Source organism: Empidonax traillii, unplaced genomic scaffold (genome assembly GCF_003031625.1).
Source record: "Empidonax traillii isolate 1590-97213 ecotype Southwest subspecies unplaced genomic scaffold, ASM303162v1 scaffold734:size1267433, whole genome shotgun sequence".
NCBI lineage: Eukaryota > Metazoa > Chordata > Aves > Passeriformes > Tyrannidae > Empidonax > Empidonax traillii.
The window spans coordinates 461657-477249 of record NW_020955927.1 but is presented as its reverse complement, the minus strand read 5'-3'; the positions used below and the strand labels follow the sequence as shown (position 1 = coordinate 477249).

Sequence of the window (15593 nt, the reverse complement as noted above, 5' to 3'; positions counted from 1 at the left end):
ATCACAGATCCAGAGTCACACATCATGAAGTCACAGAATGCCCTGGGTTGGGAGGGACACACAAAGATCATCGAGTCTGTCTCATGACCTTGTACAGGACACCCCAACAACCCCACCACGTGCCATGTAGGAGACCAGGTTGTACAGTGTGGAGGGAGTGTGGCCTCCCAGGACATTTCTGGGGTGTTGTATCACTTGTGATCCAACATCTGGCCTTTCTGCACATGTTTGATGGCAGCTCAAGCCCCATCCATGATTAAACCTTGTAACTGGTCCGTGAATGGTGTGTGAGACACAGTATTGATTGCACAAAGACAAGTTTGAAATCTCATTTTTTTGAGTATGTTAGACTAGAAAAATAAAAATAATAATAATTAAAAAAAAACAACTAAACTGGTGACTTGCTAGGGTTATGAAAACCTTGCTCTTCTAAAATTGGATGAGTTGGATCCTTCAGAAAAAGAAATGTTTTCCTGCTTTTCAGCTGCCCTGGTTCCCTCACTGGTATCCAGTCTCCTCCATGCCTTTAGTGTCACTTTTGAGCCTCTTCTGGTCTTGCTGCCCTTGGTGGGAGATGGGAACACTCAGAAACTTCTCCAGCAATCTCGGCTCCTTGGGCCCAAAGCCTGTGCTTGTAGATAAATGAGCTGTGAGTGCAGTGTGTGAACAGCCCCTGGTACTTACAGAAGTGGCACCCAGTGGATGTTTTTTAGCTGTCACTTTAGTGTCCTGGCCATCAGCTTCACCCCATTTCCCTCAGACAGCTGTCTCCCACTGTCCTCCATGGATCCTTCTCAGCTGCCAGCTCTTTTCCCTTGTCTCCACTTCCAAAGGCGTTTCTGGTCTCCTTTAGGACTCCACTCCCACGATGAAAACACACAGGACTGCGTTTCTAGGTGGTTTCTTAAGGTGTGTGTGGTCTCAGGGGTGGTTGGTGGCAGGAGCCTCTTCAGAGGATTCCTGGTCCCCACCCTGATGCTCCGTGCTGCCCCTCCCCAGCTCCTTTCCATCACCTGCTGGAGGTGGTGACACAGAGTGTCCTCCTGGCTCCGAGAGCCTCCCAGAGCAAGCAGCTCCAGGGATGAACATTCCCAGCTGGACGAACACAGGCTGGAGGCAGCAGTTTAAAAGGACCAGGCCTTCACTTGGCACCTCCAAGTAGCTTGAGACTCGGTGAATATTCTCTGTGGAGCTGCTGGAGGAACCCCAGGGCAAAGCCTGGCTCTGTGGCTCTCAGTTCTGGTGAGTTCAGGGTGAAAGTCCTCTGGACTTCGCTCCTCACCGAGGCTTGGTGAAGAGGTGGAGACACAGTCAAGTTTTCCTGGCACTCCACTACTTGAAGCCTGTTCATTAGGTCTTTGATTGGGGTTTTTCGTTTCTCTCCTGAAGCAAAGTGTAACAGGCTTGCCAGAGCTTTTGGCAGCCTGGGTTTTTTTTCTTAAAGTTCAGCACATCACTCCAGGGGCCAATCCTGAATTGGCAGAAGCTGGGTTTAGATGACCTAACAGGTCTTTTCCATCTCCAAAGCCTGCAAGTCTGCACTTTATTATATTTCATATGGCTCAGCTATTGCTCATTTATGCATCTGTTCCAGGATTTATCCCTCTCAGCTTTTCCTGTGGTCAAGTTTTTGTCTGACAGGAGATGCTTAGTGACACCCCAGTGCCTTCCTCAAGGCTCATCCTCTCTGCCTCATTATTTCTGCCCAACAGGGTGATTAATAGATAAAGACAGTCTGGATTAGGACCTACTGTTACACCATGAAAAAGGTTTTAACAGCTGACAAAGAAACAGGAGCCCTTATTTTCTGGATTTCTTGGAGTTACATCATCTCCTGGAGACTTAGGTGCCGCAAGTGGAAAAATGATCACAGAAAAGCACCCCAAGTAACCTGAACTCTGCCCTGGGAGTGAACTTCTTTTTCCAAGATCTTCATATTGATTTATATTCATTCTCACATGACTGAAAAACATGACTTTATTCATACTTTTTAGAGCTTTATTTGCAAAAAAAAAAAAAAGGTGTCTGAGCAATCTGACAAAGTTACAGCACCAGCCAAGGCAGCACTCACCCCATCTCTTATTCTAAAAGAGAGTTCACTTTTGCCAGGGGAGATCTGGCAAGGGCAGGAACAGAGACAGATGTAATGTCTGAGCAGAAGTTGCCTTTCTGTCTTTGCTGTAATCTGCCCCTCCTGGAAAGGAACGAATCTCCCTGGGCTTTAGGCAGGCACTTGGAGGAGTTTTTTGGGTACGCTCTTTTTTTCCCCCAGGAAGCAGAGTCAGCCCCGCTGTCCTGCTGTGGGTGACTCAGTGTGTGGTTCTGTGCTGGCATTCAGCTCTCCCCTCTCTTTGCAGTCCCCCTGGTATAAACAACCAGCCCAGCCTGTGTTTCTGGGATTCCTGGTCAGAACCAAAGCATTGGGATTCACTGAGCACTGCTTGGAAATGGGATTCAGATGCAGGGATGGCACATTTTCATGCCATGCTCCTACTGTGTTTGTCCTTTGTACTCATTGATGGGAGCTTGGCAGTTTGAGGAGACAATGATTTCCTTTAGTAGCGACGGAATATGTGGATCAAAGGCTTTTAAATCTGTGATTAAGGGCTAATTAATGAAAATACAAGTGCCCAGGGAGCAGCAGAGGAACCCCAACCTTGGTTGCCCTGACCCTCAGAGGAGGGGGCTGGACAGAGGGGAACTGCTTCCAGGGAGCCTGTTCTTCCCAAACGTCCTCCATCAGTGTAGGATTTTATGTAGTGGTTAGTTTTAAAACTCCTCAGGGTTTTAAAGAGGCTGTGCTTGAGCTGAGGTGGAGTGTGGAGGAAAGGAATTCCTCCCAGGTGAGATGTGATGGCAGCATGGGATTCACTGCTTTGCCTGCTTTTTATCTCCATGATCCCTCCACTTTCATCCACAGCCTGGACTTACTTGGCTGCCTCCCACTCCCCGTTTTCTCAGTGGAATGTTAAGAACTGCACTCCTCAAATTTTGGGGGGAAATTGGCTGCTGAAACAGCCACCTCACCTGCACTGGGGATGCTCTGGCAGTCCAGAATGGCAATATTGAGGGAAAGGCTCAAAATATTCACAGTGCTTCCTAATACTTCCCCTTCTCCAGGTTTTAATCCACTGTGTTTGTATGCCCTGAAAATCAGACTGCAGTTTCTTTTCAGCCTTTATTTAATTATTTGGGGTTTTTTTTAGGAAGTCCTCTCATTTCCTGCATGTGTTCCACTTAGTATTTGCTGCTAGAAGGGGAAAGGCCCAACCCCTTGGTGCTGGGATAGAGGGAAGTCTGTGTGATGAGAAGGAAACTACAAGTGGCTCGTTCTGGGAGACACAGAGTTTCACTTCAGGATTTTATTTTCTTTCATCTGGTTTGATTTCACATCCGTATCTTGAGAATCACCCTCCTGACACAGGAAGCTGAGGGACTTTCAAAACCCATATCCTGTCATCTCCAATTTCAACAGGAACAACACCAGAAGTTATTTTGAGCAATACATGCATGAAATAAGTACAAGAAAAAAAAAAACACACGAGGCAAGAGACAAAGACAAAATGTAGTTTTAAGCTCAGAAGGGGCTTGGCTACATCAAGACAACTGGGACAGGGTGAGATTTTTTTTCTCCCTCTCTGACTTTTAGGGTTGCCATTCTCTGTGTCCACATTTTCGATTCTACATTTATCTGATAGCTGTTTTTCTCATAGTTATTTCTGATTTTCCCATGTCACATGTTCATAGTCCGTGCAGAACTTACCAGCTCTTGGACTATAATTCAGAATAATTTACTGAAGTGTTGGTAAAGGTTGAGAAGCTGCCATGAAATACTAAACAGAAGGATATATATGTCTATATATTACTGCTGTGTGAAGTTCCACAGCAATATTAACGCTGTCATAACATTCAAAACCATTTCACTATAAATATCTTTGATGAGGTTTGTGGGGAGCTGCAAAACTCATGACATTTTTTAGGGCACAATACGGAATTTTTTTTTTTGTCTAATGTAGAATATTTCGCTCCAGATAAGACTATTTTCCCTCTTTCTGGGATGTCTTTACAACATCAGCTCCTTGCTGTTCCAGCCAGCCTGCTTGCCTCCACTGTGGGGAGGATTTTCAGTCTGGAGGAGTGACATTCATCCTGAAACACCCCAGGTGATGAATGTGCTAAAATCATAATTGCCATTACAGCCTTCCTGCCTCTCTCACCTTGGGCTGATTCTCTTTTTCCTACGTATTATCAAGCGTGGGGTGGTGCAGAAAAGCCACTGCCCTGTGCCCACCACCTGATGGGTTTTAGGGGGAACACTCATTTGTGCAGGTGTGAGGTGGTGCTCAGGCTCCAGCTTCAAAGTTCAGCAGGGAAATCACAGAATCACAGAATTCTGGAATGGTTTGGGTGGGAAGGGACCTTAAAGCCCATCCAGTTCCACCCTCTGCCATGGGCAGGGACACCTTCCACCAGCCCAGGCTGCTCCAAGCCCCGTCCAACCTGGCCTTGGACACTTCCAGGGATCCAGGGGCAGCCACAGCTTCTCTGGGCAACCTGTGCCAGGGCCTGCCCACCCTCCCAGGGAACAATTCCTTCCCAATATCCCATCTAAAACTACTCTCCTTCAGCTTAAAGCCATTGTCCCTTGTCCTGTCTCTCCAGGCCCTTGTCCCAAAGTGCCTCTCCAGACTCTCCTGTAGCTCCTTCAGGCACTGAGGCTGCAGGAAAAGTCACCCCAGAGCCTTCTCTTCTCCAAATTCCCACCTGCTCCAGGAATACAGTAGCTGATTTGGAAAGTGCTTGGAAATCATCAGAGATAAGTGATGCTGTGATCCTTTAGGTGTGTTTGTGCAGTGCTCATCCGTGGTTTAGATGATGTTCCAGTGGTGCTGTGGCTGTTTTACAAAGCCCTGGCCAACCTCTTTTCCTGAGGTCTCCTCATCTCTCCGGGTTCGAGCAGGTGGATTTTCTGCTTTTTCTACCTTCCATCTCTGTTGGGTTGGGACCATTTGCTCATTTTTTGGGAGGCAGAGAGATATTCCCACAATTTTATTTGGTTGGGCTCAATGGCCATGGCCTTTTTACAGCTGTCTGTGATGCCTCACAAGCAACAGCTCTTAAACTGCGCTGGGAGCTCACGAGAGCTCTTAGGAAGGGAAATCATTTTTCTTCATGCTCATTGTTTTATTTATTGGGCAGCCCCCAGTTGTGGTGTTGGGATGTTGGCAGTGATTCCCTAACTGCAGGAATGTCTCTTATTCCCTGATGCCTTCACCCCAAAGCCTCTGATGGCTGGCAGCGTGTAAGCACCATCTTTGAAGTACCAGTACAAGAGATGGCAGTGTCCTGTCTATTTAGTTGGTTTGGGGGTTATATTTTTCTTTTGTTTGCAAAGAACTAATTTAAAGAAAAAAAAATCAGAAATTGATTTTATTTTTTTTTTTAATTGAAGGGCTTGTGTAATGGAAAGCAGGGGAAAAGCAACAATTTAAATATATTTGGAAGCAACAGCTGCCAAGGTGAGAGAGGGGGATGACTTGGAAGGATGAGAAAATAGGAAAAAAAGTAATTTGCATTTTTTAGCATGAGGTCTATTCTGTTGAGGAAATGATGAGGGGTGGAAGCACTGCCTTTTGAGACTGGACTTAAAATTCCAGATATTTTTTATCCACCTCCTACTGTGTATTTGTAGCATTACAAGAAGGAAGGCCCTTCACCCAATACCTGCACAGAGACATTTCCTGTCCCAGGAAAATGCTCTATGAGGTGACCAACAAGAAAGAGTTGTTACAAGAGGTGTTCTGGCACTGCCTTCACCTGAGCCAAACATCTGAAGAAGTGAGGAAAAACATAAACTGAAATGCAGTTTCTATTCATTTATCATGCTCCAAAAATTAATAGTAAGTGACATTCTCCCCATCAGTGAAACACCTGCAAACTCCACTCCTTGGTCACCTTCATCTCCTTGCAGTGACTGTCCTCCTGCCTTCCTCACTCTTCATCCAAAGCCAGCCTTTGGTTTTGATGGTTTGAGGGGATATTCCTGTGCCCTGTAGGAGGGAATTAAAACATTGTGGGCTTTTTACATGGGGTTGTGAGTGACTTGTGTTGGGAAGAGACATTTGAGCAGAGCTGGGAGGCAGAGCCAGGAAAGGCCTGCGAGCCTTGACACGATCAGCTCCTGTAAAAACATCTCTTGTTGGACGCCAAAGTGCTTCCACAGCAATCAGTGACCTGCAGGAAGGATTCAGGGACTGCATGGAACAGAGGAAGCCGGGGTGGATTGCTTCTGAGCTCTGGTACCCCGTGATGGGTGTTGGGTCAGGGTCAGCGCTGCTGTAATGAAAACCCGTGCTCCGTGAGCTCAGACTTTTGGATTCTGGTTTAACACTTGTTCATCTGTGCCTTTTGGGAAATGTCAGCCAAAAAGCTGAGATTGCTCTCCACGGTGTAGCTCACTTTGGTGAAGCACTTTATCTACAGTCAATACCCCCCTGTACTATTATTAACAGTAAAAGGAATTGGGCTCCACGTTTTGGTATGTTGAGTGTCTAGGTGGGTCTTCTTATTTTAAAATTAAACAGAACAAACAGAATTTCCTTTTTATCTCCACAAATAAGTGGATGTTACATTCATTGGGAGCTGGAGGAGGCACCTGAGTGATTTTCCAAGGGCAGAGCAGCCTGCATCAAGCACACAGCATCGGTCTGGGTACCTGTAAAGCTTTACCAGCGTTTTGCAGGACGACACTCAGTAAACTTCATGGATCTGTGTGGGATTTGGGTGAGGAAGACCTACCACCACCACAGCACAAGGCTTCCCTAGCATGCCGCACACCCTCCAAACAGCAGGACAGATGGATCACTCCTGAGAGGTGCCCCATTCTTCGGAGGGAAGCCCCTGCGAGGGCATTCGGGAGAGGGGAGCACGCGCCGTCCTTTCTCCTGGAGAACAATCGTTCCTGACACCACCGGGCTTTACCACCTGCCCCCTTTGCAGCTGCAGCCTCTGCTTCTCTCTCTCACGCCCCATCCTCTCTCTGTCACGCAGGCAGGGCTGCCCCAACAGCTTACTCCTTGTTTTCCTGGCTCTGCTGCCCCTTCGTGAGCTGCTGGATGTGCCACACGGAAGGCCTGGCTCTTCCCTGCTGGAAGGGTGGAGGATGTGCAGCACAGCTCCTTCCAGCTGGGGTACAATTCCCTTTTTCTTGAGCCCCATCCCATGAATGTGCCTCTGTCTCATGTGCCTCGCCAGCAGCTTCTGCACGGCTCGACGCTGGCTGGGTCTGGTTGTTCAGTGCCTTGTCCGTGATGCAATCTTTCCCTCCTATGGAAAGTGAGAGTGAAATTGCCTAAATTAAGCAGCAGCCTTGTAGGATAAAGCTTCCTTTCTACTTGGAGCTGGTTTTGTAGCAAGCCTGCCACAGTTGTGTTTGTCTCCCGTGTTTACTGGCATAGGAAAAAACGCGTGATTGGGATTTTATGGCACTTAGGGCTTCATGTTTTTCCCGTGAACTATTCAAATGAATCACTCTTGGATTTTTAGCACCTTCTTCCCACTGCTCTGGGGGTTTGGGGGCAGTCAGAACGGAGAGGAAATACTCCCTTGAGCATGGAGTTTAAAACTTGATGATGTTAGAGGGCAGATTCTTGTCAGCACTGGCACATCCCCATCTCAGCAGGTCCAAGATCGAGCCCTTTGGGTTAGGAGGGAGCACAGCTGTGAAGAAGGAAAACATGTGAGTCACGACCAGAGCGCTGTGGGAGCTGCAGTTCTCCCTTCCTCCAGCCAAGCCCAGCCCTCTGCTCCTCAGAATATTCAGAGTTTAACTTTGGGAGGACAAAAGCTTTCAAGTGCTTTCAGGTGGAATACTCCATGCTTTCATTAAAGCTGTGGTCAGAGGATGTTCTCTTGGCAGTGAACAGCTTGACTTGCAACTAATACCGATATTTGAGCCCCCTGGTTTGTGACTTGGCTTGAAAAATTGTATAAATTGTAGAGATGGCAGTGAAGGCAGGGTTGGAATTTCTCTTGGCTGATTTTTTTCTGGTTTGATCATCGCATGAGCTCGGAGAGCTTGTGTGATCTCTTTGGGTCTTCAGATATCTGCAAAGCAAGAGCAGTATCTCAAGAGTGGCACTGGGAGGGTTCAGTGCCCCTCTCTGTGTGTGACAAACCTTCCTGCAGCCATTGCAGCCGGGGGGGAAAACTCTGAAAGGCCAAATTCTGGCATCTGGGCTCTCTCTCAGCAGATCTGAGGCCTCGTTGCCCCACGCACATAAAATCTCCACAGGGCTGTTTTCCAGCAGTCATTTTCAAGCTTCAAGGGTGAAGTCCTGATGAAATTAATTGTGGGTTTCTCTAGCTGTTGTTTCTGTTAAAGCACACAGGAGGAGACATTTCAGGCATTGCCATAGTGTTAATCCTCCATGCTTCCCATAATTTGTCTAATCCCTGCATTGCCTTTGGCACTTATGCAAAGGTCCTGTAAAGCTGCTCTCTCTTTAGAAGCTCCAGGAGGAAGGCAAAACAAAGTATGTTGGTTTGCAAGCAAGGCTTGAGGACTTAATCCCTGACTCTTCACATCACAAATGTTTATATGTATCAGGAACTTTTAAAGCAGCATAATTACCTCTGAGAGAATCAACATCCTTGTTCTTCCCTCCTTTCTTCCTAAACACAACAGGACTTCAGCTGATCAAGGCGGCAGTAGATAACCTTGGAGAGGGGCAGTAAACCCTTGTGGCTTTGTTTTTCCTGTAAAATAACACTCCTGGAGAGCTCCGTTTCATGGTGAAGACACAGCACTTCAATCCCTGAGGTGTTTGGGTGGTGGTTTTGAACTCAGGTTTGTCAAGCATTTCTCCAGGCAGCTTTTCCACATTTTTGAGGCAAAGAGACTCGTTTGCCCAGCGGGGCTCATTTGTCCCCAGGCTACCACGTTGTTTTGGGAATTGCCACCATCCAGCAGCAGTGGCCTTGGACAATAACCAGCGACTCCAGAGCTGTGGTTGAATATTCCTGAAATATTTAGGGAAAGCAGCACTGATGCTGCCAGAAGTTTTTGTGCTAACTGGTATGAGCACTGGTGCTTACCTTGTCTAGGTCTGCTCTGCTGGACATCCACGAAAAATCATCTCCATCACCAGTTTTTAAGGAAAGCTCAAGGTCTTCAAGCGCTCAGGCAATGATTTAAAAACATTGCTGCTGGATGCACGTGGAATGGGAGAATGGATCAAAAAACAAAGAGGGTTGTTTTTCAAGGGTTATTTGTGGACAAATAAATCTATGTCCCTCTTTGTTTTCCCCTAGATTTCCTCAAGCAGACCACGTATGAAGTCGAGGCGTTCCTGGAAGCCATTCAGTTCTTCCGGCAGGAGAAAGGCCACTACGGGACCTGGGAAATGATAACTGGCAATGAAAAAGAGGTAAAAGGGTATATTCCTGGAGTGTTTGGGGTTTTTTGGCTTTGAATACGGCAGCTCTGAGCATAGTGAAGGTTGTAAAGCCTCTTGGGGGGGGAGGGGGGGAAAGGCATTTTTCAAAAGAAAACTTCGTAGGTGGAAATACCTGAGATTTTAAGATACTTCCTACTCACATGAAAGTGATAAAAACTTCTGAAACAGAGTCTTGCATAGGAACAGTCACATTTAAACACCAAAAATGTGCGTCCTTCAGTTCTGCAGAAATGGTCTGGGTCCATATTTGGGCACCTGAGTGCGTGGCTTTGAAGCACTGATGGTATCTGAGGTAACTCCACCAATCCCTCTGGCATCACTCCACATCTCCTTTAGGGCAGTTGAGGCATGTGGGTCCTGATTTATAATTCTTTTTTTCCAAAGCACTGAGCACTCAGCAGCAACTGTTTACTTCAGTACCAGCTGCTGGGTGTTTTCCTTGATGAAATCTGGCTTCCCTTTGGGAAAACGGAAAAAAAAAACTGCTAGAGAGGGTTTTGTTTTAAGAAACCAGATTATTCTTTTAGGAGCAGCCTACCTCTGAAATGCTGCAAAGGGTGCAAACCAGAGGAAAAAAATCTGTCAACAGTGTCTTTCCCAGTGCCATCATGGCAGGGACTGAAGTTTCCTGCTATAACATCTGATAATAAATTCCTCACTCCGAGGAGCTCCATCCTTCCTGTGGAGGGAGTGAGAGTTTTCTCTCCTCCCCTCCTCCCTCCAGTTATGGAGCTCTTATAGTGCTAGTTTCTATTTCACGTTTTATTTTCCCTTTGCTTGCCAACAACTTACTCATAGCCCAATATACCTCCAGAGAGCTGTAATCAGAAGACATCCAGCCTCGTTCCACTATTATCTCCCCAGCAATAACTCATTCTGTAAGTTTAGCGTGTTCTCATGCCTGCTTGGACCAAACACACTAATTATTTTAGGCAAATATCCAAGCTAAGTGAGTGGTTTGGAACACCACAGGCTGCAATTTGTCGCTGTAAAAAAACCCCTGCAGAATGCCAATAAATGTGTTTGCTGAACCTGAAGCGCTGCTGTACTTCAAGTAAATAAGCACTTCAGTAAATGAAGCTATGACAACAGTGTACTGCCTGTTGTAGGTATATCAGAGGGATATTAGAGTAGAGAACTGTGTGTTATATTTCTGTTCATGCTCTGACGCACAGTCAGAGCCCATCCTTACTTTTCTTAAGCTCCTACCATTCCCCCATGCTGGTGTTGGTGCCTCAAACCCTCTCCAGCAGCTGTAAAACACGAGGTTCAGCATCAGCAGGGACATCTTCCACCAGCCCAGGTTGCTCCAACCTGGCCTTGGACACTTCCAGGGATCCAGGGGCAGCCACAGCTTGTCTGATCACATCCTTTACTCAGAGTGAGAAATGTGCAGCACCTTAAGATGCATTTTGCTGGCCTTTTCCTGGGCTTGCCCTGTGTCTCCGTGATTTGTTCCATCCCATACGCTGGACTGGGCACTGGCCTGCGCAGAACTTCGTGAGGTTTTTGTCCACCCGTTTCTTCAGCCCACCGAGGTCTCCCTGAATAGCAGTCTTGCTTGCCAGCCTGTGGACTACTCCCCAAATTGGTATCATCTGTATTCCCAGTCCAGTGCCTTTCCTTTCTGATTGGAACCATCTGCCAGACCAGACTGCCAGTTGGATGCTGGGATCAGAGAGGGTGATGGCTCTCTTCTGCAACCACTGAATCCAAAGTGAAAATGTGCTTGAGGGATAAAAGTGCTCAGTGTCAGTTTAGAAAATCAAAAAACGGGGCAGTGATACCTTTTCCTCAGTTTTCCTGCATTCCATCACGGACTCTCGTTGTGCAGAAGTCCCTTGGACTCTTTTCTTCCTCCTGCCTTTCTGCTGTGGTGCACCTTTGTCACCAAACACCTTCTTAGGTTACAGATTTCACCTGGGTTTTGTTCAAAAATCTGGAGGCGTTGGGAGGAGATTTGAATGCATATGAATTTAACAGTGTAGAAGTTTTACTGGTTTTAGACCAGTACAGTTGTCTTTTCGTGACAAAAGCAGCTGCTTGGAAAATCTTTCACAAACTCCAACAGCTCTTTATTCTATCCCTTTTGCCTCAGGATTAGGTTGGAACTAATGAGCCTTTTGGATCGTGTTACACATGTTTTGGAAACAAATGTTAATTAAAAAAAATCATGTAGAGTAGAATCGTTTGATTCACAGATTATTCCCATTACTGGGTTCCACTTCTGTCCTCTGTCCCGTTTTTCTTGGGATCTCCTGCTCTTCTTGTTCGAGCTGGGAAGTTGATGCTCACACAGTAAAGTGCTGGAGATTAAATTAGTTTAGTCTTATCTCCCTATTTTCGGCCAGTGATCTTCCTGTCAGAAATAACCTTTGTCTGATGACTCCTCAGAACAACTTGTCTCTGGGAGGGTGGGAGCATCCCAGAGTGAGCTCAGTTTGGGGGAGCAGCAGCCAGCAAACCAAATTTTCAGTGATTTTGATTAGATTTCTCTCTTGAAACCAATCATTTTAGCCCCACTGATTGGCACATGGCAATTCCATAACAGCATGCTGTGAATTCTAGCAGGCATCCTGGTTCATCTGCTGCCGCTTGTTGCGTGGTCTCTCAAAAGCCTTGCAGTGAAAACTGCTTTGGGTGACATGCTCACATGGAGCTTCCCTCAGGCCTTCCTAATGTTTTAAATCCAGTCCTCCTGGTAGCCTGGGGTAGCTCAGCCCCTGGATATCTGAGGTTGCCTGTGCACGACCCTGGGGTGCAGGTGAGGAGCGGTGTGTGAACGTGTCATTCCGACCTCGCAGATCCTGAGCAACCTCGTGATGGAGGAACTGCTGCCCAACCTTCAGACAATGATCCTGCCCAAAATGAAGGGGAAGAGGAATGACAGGAAGAGGGCCTGGTTTGCTGTAAGTACTCAGACTTGCAGAGCAGCTGCTTCTCACAGCAGCTCCCTGTGGGCGCTGATCCTGATCTTTGCTTCTCAATTTAATTTGGGTTTAGATCGTAGAGGAAACTTACAGCTTAGTCCAGCAGCAAGTGGCAGAAGGATTAAATACCTTGAAGGAAGAATGCAGAGAAGTTGCAAAAACTCTCGAAGGAACCATTCGTTCAGACATGGATCAGATTCTGAACTCCAAGAACTTCTTAGCTGGGAAAATCAAAGGTTAGTGGAGGAACAGCTGTGCTTTGGAGCAACTTTTTAAAGTTTCCCATTGTGCTGCTTAAATGACCAGATGTGATGGTTTTGAAATCCTCGTGTGTTTTGAAAAATCCAACTGGAGACACCAATTTTCAGCTAACAAATGCTTTGAGCCTCTGCTGCCTCTGCTGGGAAGTGACACCACCTCTGGCCGCTGTGTCTGTGAAAATACCAGGTCTTGTCAGGCTTGGAGCTGACAGGTTTTGAGTAGCCTGATTAGAGTTGTTCATTCTGCTTTCATTTTGGCTTCCACAGCCTCAGGTAGTGAAGATACAGGTCACATGAGGGTAACTAAAAAAGGAGTGTTTTTGACCTGATTTCTAAGAATGCACCACAAAGCCAGGTTCTGGTTATGTGACAAATTCATAGGCTACCAAAGAGCTCTTAAACCCAAGGGCTTCCTAGGTGGTTTGAAACTAATGTGAAGTCATCATAATTTTGCTGTGAATATACAAGTGAGTTTACAACGCAGGGAAAACATTTTTGGTGTTGCTTAAGCTGGCAAACAAACAAATAAATAACTGGTAAGTGATACCTAGGGCTGCCCTTTCCTCCACTCTCACAGTGCCCCCAGCTGCTGCTGTTTAGGTGAGGCGGGAGAAGAGAGGTTTTCTTCTGTCACCCGTAAAACTGTGAGCTCTCCTTCCATCACCCTCGGCACTTTTGTGGAGGTGTAACTCCGGGGAAAGCTGCGGAACCATCCAATCCCTTGTGAAAGCAGATCAGTTACTTTGTCGCTGCGTCTCTAAAATGCAACCCCTTGTGCTGTTGTGACCCTCCAGCCACTGTCTCTGAGCCTGCCCAGAAGTGCTGCATGGAAAACATCCAGCCTTTCCTCACCTCCATCCTTGAGGAGCTCATGGGCCCCGTGAGTTCGGGGTTCACGGACGTCCGCTCGCTCTTCGATAAAGAAGTCAATGACATCATCCAGGACTTCCAGAAGACCAGCGACACGACAAAGCTCAAGGAGGTAAGACACACAACGTGTTGGGAGCCTTTAGATTACAACAAGGGCCTCCTGGCTGGAACCTGGCAGAGAGCAGGATTTGCTTTCCCAGGCGGCAGCGAGTTAGCGCCTCGGGTTCATTGTTGAGAAAGTCAAGTGGTGTTTGTGCAACTAGAGGGTAAGATTCCAGGATTTGGTTTAAGGCCAGATTGTTAGCACTCTCTGTTAAAAATTCACCTCTGCTTGCTTTCCCTGGAAACCTCACATTCTTCCCTCACTGGAATGCAGAACGTGGATCAGCTTATGAACCTGCCCTTCAACTCCGTGAAAATGGAGCCCTGCTACCTGAAGGTGAACCTCCTCCAGGAGCTCCTTCAGGACCTCAAGAGTCGCTTCAAGGTCTATCACATTGATTTTGTGATTCAGAGGACGCAGAACTTCATGCAAGAGGTACTGTAAGATCCAGTTTTTCCCCCTGGGGAGAACAGGTTAGGATTGTCCTGCTGATCTGCTTGGAAATGGTCTTGATAAAAGCCATGCACGAGCCCCAGGGACTCTCTCAGTCAAAGCAGAGATACCAAAACCCGGGGAGATCACCTGGGAGCTGCTTGGGATTTGTATTTGGGAGGCTGTGTGTGTGTGTGTGTGTGCAGAGAGTCATTCAGCAAAGCAAAAAATTCTGGATGGAGGATCATCTCCTCCCTTGAACCTTCACGGTCTGAATTGCCAGTGTCTCAGCACCCAACAAAGTTGTGCTTGTAACCAGTGGGGTGGCTAAAATCTACCTGACTCCCATTCCCAAGGGTGGATTTTTCAGGAAGGTTCTTAAATATATTTTTTACCAAAATGGAACATCTCCTCCTTGGTAGTTTATTTTCTCATTTATATAAAAGAAAGCAATTTGATGTTAGAAACCGGTAATTACTTGGAGACAGATGATGTCTGAGGACGAGGTGCTTTATCCAGCTTCACTTTTCAGGGGGTTGGGGGAAGTGGTGACATCATTTCAGGTGAAAAATGAACTCCACCTCATTGTCCCCCCCTTGTGTATATTGATATAGGCTGTAATTATGCCTGGCTTTCATTTTTTTTCTGGATGCCTGGCCAGAAATCTCTTAGGAGCTGGCCAGCAGACTTATCTCAGTTGCCAGATCACAAGACACACTTGCCCTTGCAGCTCTAAGTTGAATCCTGTGATTTTAATCCGTGGTTGGGAAACTAAATAATCTAGTCAGGACTCTTGTGAAGTGGAGCTGGTCCAGACCTATGGAGTGGGAGTTATGAATATGGAAAACAAGTGTCTAGCACAGTGCTGGGACAGGGTTTTCCTAAAAGCAGCACTTCTAAGTGCAGCCATGACCAGCAGCCAAAGAATTACTCAAAAATAAAATTCTGATTTCATGTCTGGGTCTTTCAGGGAGACCATTCAAAAAAAAAAAGCTGCCAAATAAAGTGTCTTTCAGGAAGTGAAGACCATGAGTCAAGAGAAAGAATTAGGCAGAAAATAAATCCCATAAAACCAAGCAGTATTGTTTTTCTAAACAGTGCATGAGTCAAAATGAACAAGAAATAAGTTCAGTTATAGCACGAAATGTTCTAAATGTTCTGAATGTTCTAAAAATGCTGTTACTGCGTCTCTGTCTTTAAAAGGCTGGTGCTCTCCTCATAAAAATAGCGAGAAGGTCTCCTTTGTGTCCATAGACGTTTCTTTTATTAATGAGTAAAATCAGACGAGTCTGTGTTCGTGTTGTCTTAATTAAAAGGAGCATTTGGCTTAGCCCTGACTCGGGCGGAGGTGAAGCAGCGTTCCTTGCCTCGGGAATTTGGCATCCTCTAGTGGCCAGTTCTAGGATATTTGGGAGCACAGCGCTCATCTGGCATGAATGGACAGCCCCGCGGGCACCTCCAACCAGAACATTCAAAATTCGAATGGAAACAGCTAAAAAAAAAAAAAAAAAAAAAAAAAAAAAAAAAAAAAAAAAAAAAA

General features: G+C 46.4%; 1 protein-coding gene across 1 annotated transcript in view; it reads left to right on the top strand.

Annotated features, from left to right (window-relative positions):
• The window catches only part of FAM129A (family with sequence similarity 129 member A), a 48947-nt gene that overhangs the window by 27343 nt on the left and 6011 nt on the right, over nucleotides 1-15593 (top strand). Inside the window, exons 6-10 of the mRNA XM_027900521.1 lie at nucleotides 9313-9428; nucleotides 12263-12367; nucleotides 12462-12624; nucleotides 13443-13630; nucleotides 13895-14056. Of these exons, the coding sequence (XP_027756322.1) occupies nucleotides 9313-9428; nucleotides 12263-12367; nucleotides 12462-12624; nucleotides 13443-13630; nucleotides 13895-14056 (734 nt within the window). The remainder of the gene's footprint in view (nucleotides 1-9312; nucleotides 9429-12262; nucleotides 12368-12461; nucleotides 12625-13442; nucleotides 13631-13894; nucleotides 14057-15593) is intronic.